This window comes from Jatropha curcas, chromosome 3 (assembly GCF_041381405.1).
Source record: "Jatropha curcas cultivar XTBG-Jc1 chromosome 3, XTBG_Jcur_1.0, whole genome shotgun sequence".
In the NCBI taxonomy this organism is placed as follows: domain Eukaryota; kingdom Viridiplantae; phylum Streptophyta; class Magnoliopsida; order Malpighiales; family Euphorbiaceae; genus Jatropha; species Jatropha curcas.
The window spans coordinates 1,317,574-1,328,476 of NC_143153.1; the positions used below are offsets into that span (position 1 = coordinate 1,317,574).

The 10,903-nt window shown below is 35.6% G+C and overlaps 3 protein-coding genes across 3 annotated transcripts; 2 read left to right on the forward strand and 1 right to left on the reverse strand.

The window, feature by feature from the left end:
- Nucleotides 1-568: 568 nt before the first annotated feature.
- Nucleotides 569-5,056, reverse strand: LOC149497302 (ABC transporter B family member 15-like). Its single transcript, XM_089719087.1, has 8 exons — nucleotides 4,862-5,056; nucleotides 4,709-4,763; nucleotides 4,361-4,545; nucleotides 3,814-4,271; nucleotides 3,195-3,735; nucleotides 2,676-3,121; nucleotides 1,122-2,603; nucleotides 569-1,034 (listed from the first exon to the last, which is right to left on the reverse strand). The coding sequence occupies exons 1-8, from the start codon at nucleotides 5,054-5,056 to the stop codon at nucleotides 659-661; spliced, it is 3,738 nt and encodes a 1,245-aa protein (XP_089575213.1). The 3' UTR covers nucleotides 569-658.
- A 724-nt stretch (nucleotides 5,057-5,780) lies between these two features.
- On the forward strand, nucleotides 5,781-6,336 carry LOC149497303 (uncharacterized). The gene is made up of 2 exons (XM_089719089.1): nucleotides 5,781-5,940; nucleotides 6,082-6,336. Exons 1-2 carry the CDS (start codon nucleotides 5,836-5,838, stop codon nucleotides 6,169-6,171), a joined length of 195 nt encoding a protein of 64 aa, XP_089575215.1. The 5' UTR covers nucleotides 5,781-5,835; the 3' UTR covers nucleotides 6,172-6,336.
- A 2,180-nt stretch (nucleotides 6,337-8,516) lies between these two features.
- LOC105644714 (vignain) lies at nucleotides 8,517-10,588 on the forward strand. Its single transcript, XM_089719088.1, has 4 exons — nucleotides 8,517-9,424; nucleotides 9,563-9,795; nucleotides 9,897-10,041; nucleotides 10,144-10,588. The coding sequence occupies exons 1-4, from the start codon at nucleotides 8,983-8,985 to the stop codon at nucleotides 10,398-10,400; spliced, it is 1,077 nt and encodes a 358-aa protein (XP_089575214.1). The 5' UTR covers nucleotides 8,517-8,982; the 3' UTR covers nucleotides 10,401-10,588.
- Nucleotides 10,589-10,903: the final 315 nt, after the last annotated feature.

The window sequence follows — 10,903 nt, forward strand, 5'->3', positions numbered from 1 at the left end:
TTCTGTATGAAGGGTAGCGGTTTCCTTCTTGAAGATTAACACTTCACACTCGTTGTGATAGATACCATCAGATGAGAATATGTACTCGCTCTGTTTTTTCATTGTTTTATTTCCTCTTCTCATGTACATTGCAAACCTTTTCTGTAGTAACGCGTTAGTTCGCTCAATTACAATGCTTCTTTTAGCTTCATTGTGTTTGTGTTGTATAATAGGGTGTTTGTTGAACAACTTCAAGTTATTCTCTGGAGATCAACTATATGTTGTCTCATAGGGATCGAAGAGCATGTCACGCGACATCCTATCAGTTGTGCCATGCACCAGAGATTGCTTTATGACCATGTTTTCTTGGGGTTTTTATATAGTTCAGTTTTGTTGAGCTGGCTTATTTAATGTTCTTGCATTAACAGAGCATGGTTTCTTGGCCATTGTCATTCGATGGAAATAATTTATAGGTATTATCAATTGTTTGTTCTGCCTGCTCTTTCCCGTTTTCTGGATTTGGCTGGGGGAAGTACTGGAGCATTGATTGTTGTTCTCCGATATTGTTTTTGCCTGATTTAATATTCTTGTTATCCTAAACTCATTATATGCCTTAGTGTCTTTAAACTCACCTGAAAAAAAAAAGATTGGATTTCAATAAATGCACATGTAATCTGATCTACACGCTTGTGTGAGTAGCTGCTTGTAGCCTGACGAGAGAGTAGTAGCAGCCATGGCGTCCAATAGCTAGTAAAGCAGAATGTGATCCTTTTTCTACAACCTTTCCATTCTTTACCACGGCAATGGTATCTGCCTTTTGTATCGTAGACAATCGGTGTGCAACTACCACACAAGTTCTCCCAGCCATCATCTTCTCTAGTGCTTCTTGGACTAGATTTTCTGATACACTATCAAGTGCACTAGTTGCTTCATCCAATAGAAGGACTTTTGGCTTCTTTAATATTGCTCTAGCCAATGCTATCCTTTGTTTTTGCCCTCCTGATAGCTGTACTCCTCTTTCTCCACAATATGTTTCATATCCATCTTTCATGGAACTGCAGAAAGAAAACAAAAATTACGACTTTTTCTTGTTAAAATGAGTGTTTTTTTGAGCGTGAGATGGTTAATATGGATATATATACCTTATAAATTCATGTGCATTGGCTAGCATTGCAGCTTCTCTTATTTCAGCTTCTGTAGCATTTTCTCTACCATAAATGATATTTTGGCATATTGTTCCTGCAAAAAGGGTTGGTTCTTGACTCACTAGCGCAATGTGTGACCTCAAATTCCTCAAGTTGTAGCTCTTGACGTCGTGATCATCTATTAGAATTGATCCACTTTTTGGGTCATAAAATCTTTCGATTAACCCAATAATGGTGGATTTTCCTGAACCGCTGTGACCAACAAGTGCCATTGTCTGTCCGGCTTCAATTTTGAGGCTCAAGTCATTGAAAATCATATGGTTAGGCCTTGCAGGGTAGGAGAAAATTATGTTCTTTAATTCTATGTTGCCTTTAATACTTCTTTTGACTTTAATCCCATTTGGATTATCGGGGTTTATTTCACTTTTCCTATCAAGAATTGCGAAAACTGATCTGATAGCATTGCTGCCTTTAGCTAGATCAGAACTCATGCTTCCTGCATCTGCAATATTTTTACCTGTGCTCATCAAAATGAAGAACACTTGAAAAAGGCGTTTGGATGATATTTTTCCTTCTGCCATTAACCTTCCTCCATACCAAAATGTCAAAGCTACAGAAGCTGTTGTGAAAAACTGAGAGCTAAACAGACCAAAACCTGAAAGCCATGATTGCTTTACTGTTTCCTTTTTAGGCCCTTTCATTGCTTGTCTAAAAAACTCCAATATCCTCTTCTGAGATGAAAATGCAGTAATAGTCCTATGGTTAATGACAGCTTCAGTTGCTACTTGACTTCCCTCATTTTGTGCTTCTTCAGCTTTTGTAGACATACTTTTCATTAGCACACTTCTTGAATAAAAGCTTCCTACAATTAGTGGCTGAATGGCAATCATAACAATGGCTACTCGCCATGAGATTATTAGAGCAAGAACAAAGGCAATGGAAGCGCTAAAGAAAACTTGAACAAGCAAAGACATTCTATCTGCAATAAGGGATCGAACCAACTGAGCCTGAGAAGCTAACCGCGCACAAATAGCAGCACTAGTATTCTCCTCTTCATCAAACCATCCAACTTCAAACGTGAAGACTTTGCCAAGCATTTTTTCTCTGACCCTTTTAGTTAATCGTTCTCCCATGATTGCAAAATTGTAATGCTGAAGAAGATTGGTGAAGAAACTGGCAACTGCTAGGCCTAAAAAGATGAAGCAATAGGTTCTTGATTCTGATTTGATTTCAGAATTGTTATCAAGAAAGTAGACAGAGACAATTGATCCTAGACAATAGGCATGACCTGATTGAACTGCTCCAAATCCGGCAGCACCAAGGCACCCGAGAAATGCTCTTTTCCATTCCGGTGCATTCATTCTTAGCAAGCGCCATTGTGAAGGAGGAGAATGGAAGGTTTTGTTCAACTTGTTCCCTTCATTTTGGTCATATGAATCCATTAGGAATGAGTGTGTCATAGTCACTGAAAACACAGGGCTGAAGGCATAGGCAGGACTATTATGTATTGGAGATTGTGTTTGTTGTATTGAGTAGTTGGAAGAGTATGACAACGCGGGGCTGAAGGCATAGACTGGACTAGTATGTAGTGCAGATTGTGTCCGATGGCTTGTTTGTTGTGTTGAGTGAGATGGAGAGTAAGTAGTTTCTTCTTGTGCTGTTGATTGCTGCAGTTGCACCATTTTACTATAAGCCCCACCTTCTCGATTTTTCATTTGCATTAGTTCATTGTGAGAACCTGATTCGATTACTCTTCCCGATTGAAGAACAACAATCAAATGAGCCCCACGAATTGTAGAAAGGCGATGAGCAACAATAATTGTTGTCCTTCCTACTGAAGCATTATCTAATGCTTCTTGTACTATTCTTTCAGATTCTGCATCCAAAGCACTTGTAGCTTCATCAAGCAACAGTATCTTTGGATCTCTAATTAAAGCCCTGGCTATGGCAATCCTTTGCTTTTGCCCTCCGGACAACTGAACTCCAAATTGTCCTACCTGCAGGTGTCTATAATTTAAAAATACAAATTTCCAATTGATTAAGTGAAGAAGAACATTAATTGCTGCTTACTTGTGTTTCGTATCCATCAGGTAATTTAAGGATGAATTCATGAGCATTTGCAGCCTTAGCTGCTTTCACAACAAGTTCATTAGAAGCTCCTTCCTTACCAAATAAAATGTTCTCCTTTATAGATGTTGCAAAGAGAACTGGCTCTTGATTAACCAGTCCCATTTGAGATCTCAACCATTGAAGCTCCAGTTTCTTTATTTTGTAGCCATCAAGGAGAATATCTCCTCTAGTAGGATCATAAAATCTTTCAAGCAAAGAAATGATTGTGGACTTTCCTGAACCACTGCCTCCAACAAGACCTACTGTCTTACCTGCTTGCACTTTAAGATTAAATCCTTGCAAAATTGGAGTATCTGGCCGCGATGGATAACTGAAGTCGACCTTCCTAAATTCAATTTCTCCTCTCAGACTTTGTAGCATTTTCCCTTTTTCGTATTCGGAGTCTATGGGTGGAATCTGGTCAATCATTTCTTGAATTCGAGTGGCTGCAATTGTTGCTTCTGAGATAAAAGAAAGATTTGGAAGTGCACTCATGATAGACCTGATATACAAACAATTAAGATTATGGATATTTACAATTGAAAATACTAAAACTTCAAATACACAAAATAGTACTCACACTCCTCCCAAGATGACACAGGTTCCAGAAACAAAAACAGCACCGCCTTTTTCTCCTCCTTCAGTAACAAGAACACTGCCAACCCAAGCAAGAAAAGCCCAAGCTGCAAAAATCATACCCATGCTTCCTATCAATAATCCCTTTGTAAACCCTTGCTTAATACCAAGCTTCATACTCTTTTCAAGTGCATTTCCAAATTTATCTAGTATTTGATGCTCTCCAACATATGAATAAACAGTACGGATTGATGAGATTGCTTGTTCTGCAATTCCACCAGCAATTGCATAGGCCTCTTTCGCCATTATCCCTGCGTGCATTAGTAGTTTCCCAAATACAACTCCTGGAATGATGAACATGATTGTGAATGGCATAGTTGCCAATGCTAATCTCCATGAAAGTGTGAATGAGACTACAAAGCTAAAGATGAATGATGACAGGTGAGCTAGGCAATTAGGTATCTGCAGCCAAAAAAAGAAAAATTCTTTCTATCATTTTAAAATTAATTAGAACAAGGAAATCACATATAATGCTAATGAAGTTCCAAGACCTTCTCAGCTATGGTGTCTTGGATTGAATGAGCATCGGTGGAAATGGCAGAAATGACTTGGAATGTGCTATGAGAAGTAGCTTGCTTGTCAAAGAAACCAACTTCTTGCCTCAGTATTGATTTTAGGTACTCCATTCTCATTTGAGATGTCTGTCTCTCTGCTGTTCTTGTCCAACAAGTTCCTTCTGCATAATAACAATAAAAATAATAAACATACCATTCAAAGTTAACTACAGAATTGTGGTATGCAGATTCTTATTTTGCTCCCTTCTAATTAACCAAATAACAATATGCTTATACCATAATTGAAATCAAGAAAATTTAAAAAATTTCTCAAACTGCAGACACCTAGGAAAGCAGATATTCCAACAAAGATGGCAACATAAAGCAGCCTCAGAGAATACTGCAAAAGAAAAATACAGGGCAGCTTGTAAGCTATTTGGTTGGGCAAATAAGCAAAATAACATCAAGAAAGGAAACAAAAAATCTGACTATATATACCTTGTCTACTACTTCAATGGAGAGAGATATACCGGTACCGGATTCAGATGTTGCATATTCATTAATTAAACCACTAAGAGTGTACATTGTAAGTGGTGTCAATAATCCATCTCCAATGCTGCCCAAAATTCCAAATAACATAAGAAATTTGTCTATCCAATCTGCATAACGAAAGAAGCTCCCTTTAGTCCCCATATCAGTATATTCATGCAATTTCTGATAATATTCAGTTCAGATTCTTTATTTAAAATGTTGCCTGATGCCATTTTTTTAAAAAGCCGGCATATATGATGGTAAGATACTATATTTCCATTAGAATGTTGCTTTCTATAATTCCAACAACTTTATTTTCTGTATTTTTGAGTATTAATTGAGCACATAAGGACATTATAAGATGAAATTTAACTAACATTTCTTGTCTGTAATGAAATTCATATATCATTTATCCTGTTCTGTGTATAACAAAGAATCTATTTTGAGTAGTGAAGCACAAAAGGCCAACATTCCAAGAATTCTTCATTTTAACTTCAGTGACTAATTCAGAGCCCATGAAGGACAAGGTCGGCATAGAAACCTGGAAAACTTCCTGTCTGTTCCCTTTCTTGTTCTTGCCATTGGTTCCAAAAAAAAAAAACAAAACAATATTGAAAAATAATTAACTTTAACCTTCTTGTCAATGAGCAGTTGGTTTTAGGCCAAATTTTAAAATACAAATAAGAAAAAGAACAAAAAATAAGAGCATCTGGTTCATGTCTTCGGCAAATGCTAGTACAGGAACCTTAAAACGACAGGCTTTTTAAACTTATCGACATGAAGTGGATAAGGGTCGTTTATTATGAACGACGATTAGTTGCCATTTTAACAAATGTAGTCGTATTGTCGTTTAGTTCAACGCCCGGTTTAACCGTGAATAGATCAACAAAGCCCAAAAATCTCCTCTCTGTACAGCAAGAAAGAAAAGTAAGAGAAGAAAAATGGTGAGAGTGGCAACGTACTTCGCGATGACACTAGGTGCCTTCATTTTCTGGCAATCTATGGACAAGCTTCATGTCTGGATAGCCCTCCATCAAGACGAAAAGGTGCGTTTTTTATTCAATTTAATCTTACTTAATGAAAAACCCTAAAAATTTTATAACTTGTCGGGTTATGGAGATTTTTAAGTTCAAATTTTTGGTCTTTTTTAAAATTTCAAGACTCAAAGACGTTTTTATTGTTGACAGAAGGAGAGAATGGAGAAGGAAGCGGAGATCAGGAGAGTGAGGGAAGAGCTGCTTAAACAAGCCAAAGAAAGGGAAGATTCTCTTGCTTAATGTGGCGTTGTTTGTATTTCCTTCGTATTGGCACTTGTTTTACTTTAATTTTCTGTTTTTGGTTGTAATTAACTTACCACAAGCATAAGTTTGATGAGCTGATGGCTACAATTGTCACAGGCATTTTGTTCTTCTGTTTTATCAATTCCCATCTTGATTTTATAATCTGAAGTTTGTGGAATCTGTAATTTTCTCTGCTCTTTGTTGTGTTCCAATTGTAACTTTTATTTATTTTTCTAAAAAAGCTAAAGAACAGCTCTATGTGAAATGAAATTATCAACCTTGACATATAACCTATTGCATATGGAAAAACAGGAGGTTATGCTTTAGCTGTCCATATAGGACTGATACATGTAATCCCTATTTGCTAATATGTTTCACTTTTTGCATCACAATGCAGTAGAAAAGGCATGCTAAAGTGTTGTGTATTGTTTTGCCAAATAAGTAATAAGAATTCCCTTCAAACAAATGTTTAATGTAGTGTGTATCTATGAAAAATTCTCTGTTAAATATGCTCTAGAAGTTGAGTTGTTTAAATAGTATCCCTGTCAATCATCATTTTGCAGTAATCGTTTAATTTATATATGAAATCTTTCACAAGTAAACTCATTTTAGCTTTAAGATAGATGGCCAATAGTATATTTCCTTTGAAAACCTTGTTAATCTTCGGGAATCTATATGGAAAAGAGGATTTCTATTGCTTGATGCTTATATGGCTACTTAACTGAAAAATGAAAAAGTGATTATTACCCTAAGAATTATTTTCAATTAGATCCTTCTTTTGCTCTAATTACCATGATTATGAGATTATCATCATGCCTACCCTCATTAGTTGATAAGAACAATATAGTGTATGTTTGGAATGAGCAAATACTATATATTAGTACATTGATAAATGAATTCATATGTTTGCTTGATTCTTGGGGTCCTCAATGTAACAAATTCACATAAATTTGTGTGAACTAGACTTTCCGGAGGGAAAAGGTTTCTTCGCAACTGAACTTGTTCTATTGCTAGTGGATGCGACTCTCATCCGCAGCTGCCTGTTCTCATTTCTGCTATCTTTTTGTCATGAGCAATGATGCCCGACATGCGATGATCATAAATTGCTTATTTTAGGGTTAGCATTATAAAAATAGATAGTAGTGATTTATTATGCTTCTTTCCAATGGTTTCCTTTTGAATTTTCAGCGGGAGGCATCATTGGAAATGTTTGCTTATCTTTGGATGTTTCAGAGTTTCTTGATATGATAACATGCGATTTGATCCTTTTTTAGAAGCATAGAATTTCAGTTATCTGTTAAAGAATGAGTGGGAAATCTAGCAAAGTCATTTTGTAGAATGGAATGCAATTTTATGAAATTTTACTTATCACTTACATTAAACTCTACCTGAGACTTGTACTGTGAAGAACAATTAACATTTTCATTGTTAGAAAACTATAGGACGTTTTGAAATGAGTTTAACAAGTATTTATTGGTCATGGATCTATAGCATGCATCGATTTGATAAATTTAGTTTATAATTGACGTGATAGATTGAGTTACCTTAGTTTTTTCTGAGTGATATATGTAGTTCCTCTCTGACTGAAATTTCTGTTTCGTCCTTACTGTTTGAGAAATTATTGCGAAGATCTTGAGGTTTGGTTCCATTAAACTAATTAGTCCTTCCATCTAAATGGTGCTACTTTTGCCGGTAAATACCAATGATATCTCACTATTCTATCCTTCACATTTAACATATTATTACTGTTTAATCTCTTATATTTAGTTATTTACTATTGAATTACTATTTAGTCAGTCGCTTAACCACAAAAATGACAGAAAGTTTTTAAGTAATTTAATAGAACCAAACTTGGGGATATGCATTATCTTTCTCTTTTCTTTATACCAAATACCAATAATCAAGAAACTCTGATGCCATCTATATGACTATACGGTTGCTAAATCTCTTACAGATACAAGTTCTCTGTTATCTGTAACAAACAGGCGGAGATCAAATTATAGTGATAAAAAATATTGCACATTCCACCACCTCAACTATTACATTCAAAATTTTCATATTCCAATATTTGAAAATTAATTTATAATGAAATCTGAACCACTCCTTGGAAACCTAAAGTTGATTTTTTTGAAGACTTAAATCATTGATAATTTATTTATTAATTGATTTGGTTTCAGCTATTAAACTAATATTATAATATAATGTACTACAATATTTAATAAATGAAAGGGGAAGTGTAGATGGAGAAGAGAGAATGAAAGTGAAGAAAAAATTGTCCTTTGATCAATCCACAAATATACTAGGATGTTCATTGTTATTTTTATAGTGACAAAAACAAAATTTTCTGAATCCACTGTTGTGTATATACATAATCAATTATCACCTTCTTCTGCAAAAGAAGAAACCAATTCGTCACCTTCTCCAAATAAGCTAAGAAAAGGAACGAGATTAGCATGCTAATTCAAGAATGGACCCAACATGACCTAACTTCACCATTACAAACAACTAACCACCAAAAAGAGCAGCACCTTTTCTCCTCTTCTTTTTCTTTAAATCTGTTAATGACTTATACTCCAACACTTCTCTTTGATTGTCTGAAGTCACGTTTTCTTTCTGTTGCATAGCCGTAACCTTTTTCTGCTCAATTTTTGGTTAAAGCTCTCAAAAAGGCTATAACCCTCATCTCTTCTCCATGGCTATATATACAATTCAACACATCCTTGCAATTTCATTGCTAAGCCAACAAAGAAAATCAAGAATTCCCGACTTTGGTAACCCTTTTCTTGATTTATAGTAGGTTTAGATATTATGGGTGCAAGAAATATAATCTTGTTTGCCGTTTCATTAGTGCTAGTTTTTAAGATAGCTGAAAGTTTGGATTACCAAGAAGCAGACTTAGCGTCGGAAGAGAGTCTTTGGAACTTGTACGAGCGGTGGAGAAGCCATCACACAATCTCTCGTAGCCTGACAGAGAAAAAGCAGCGATACAATGTGTTCAAGGAAAATTTGAAGCATATTCATAACGTTAACCAGAAGGATAAGCCTTATAAATTGAGATTGAATAAGTTTGCGGATATGACTAATCATGAGTTCTTGCAACATTATGGAGGCTCTAAGGTTAGCCACTTCAGGATGCTACATGGGTCTCGTCAGAAAACTGGGTTTAGCCACCACAACACTGATCTTCCACCTTCCGTTGATTGGAGAAAGAAAGGAGCAGTCACTGGTGTAAAGGATCAAGGCAAATGTGGTGAGTTTCTCAAGTCATAAATTTCAGCTTTCAGTATTTTTAGTAATAATTTTGAACTTATAATCACTAGATCTTTAAATGACACTCTTAACTCTTGTGTTTATAAATATTAAAATCAATGATTTTTATGCTATACAGGTAGCTGTTGGGCATTTTCAAGTGTGGCAGCAGTGGAGGGTATTAACAAAATCAAAACAGGAGAATTAGTTTCTCTATCAGAGCAAGAGTTGGTTGATTGCAGCTCTGCCAACCATGGCTGTGATGGAGGATTAATGGAACAGGCATTCAAGTTCATTAAGAAAATTGGTGGAATAACCGCAGAGACTACCTATCCTTATACTGCTAGAGATGGATCCTGTGACTCAAACAAGGTTAACTGAGTTTAATATTGATCTATAACTCAACTTTTTCAGTGTACGTATATGTTTCTATGCACAAGTGAAGGGATTATATATCTTTCTTGGTGTTGTAGATGAATGCTCCTGTTGTGCAAATTGATGGATACGAAATGGTGCCAGAAAACGACGAGAATGCATTGATGAAAGCTGTTGCTAACCAACCAGTATCTATTGCAATAGATGCAGGCGGAAAAGATATGCAATTCTATTATGAGGCAAGTTTTTTTATTCAATAGGAAACTGTACAGCTGAATCAAACAGACCCTATGATATAGTTTTTTCATTCCCTGAAAATTTTGTTTCTCTTGTTGTTGCAGGGAGTATTCACTGGAGATTGCGGGACAGAGCTAAACCATGGGGTAGCACTTGTGGGATATGGCACAACACTAGATGGCACAAAGTATTGGATAGTGAAGAATTCATGGGGAAGTGATTGGGGAGAGAATGGTTACATAAGAATGGAAAGAGGGATTGATGCAGAAGAGGGACTGTGTGGTATAACTTTGGAGGCCTCTTACCCTATCAAGAATAGCTCAGACAACAAGAAATCACCCGATTCTCGCAGAGATGAACTCTAAATTTGATTATATCTATCTATATATATATATGCCTCAATAACTTAAGGACCTAAAAGGAGAGTTTTTAAATTTAATTACCGCTTTCTCTTTTAGTATTAATTAAGTTGAAGTTGGATTTCTTTGCCATCTCTTTTGTTATATATAGTTCAATGATTTGAATTCCAAATAAAACCAATGCTTTCTCTCAAGTGCAAGTTGATTTCTTTTGTGAGAATGATCTTCTAGTGAAGAGAACGACAATGTCGTAGAGTTTTCAAACATTGAAAACGACTAGTCAGTCTTAAAGCATAGTTTAGACAGAGCCCAAAATATAACTGGATCCATGTCAATCACAGGCTATTTGATTTTCTTTTTGGAAATTCTGTTTAAAAAAAATATACAGAGCCCAAAAGAAGACACGTAGCTGTACAAAGTGATTTTTCCAAAGTTGTTTGTTACTATAAAGCATGTAATTAGTAAATTAAGTGTGAGCTTTATCGGGGATTTCAATTAAAGATTTGATT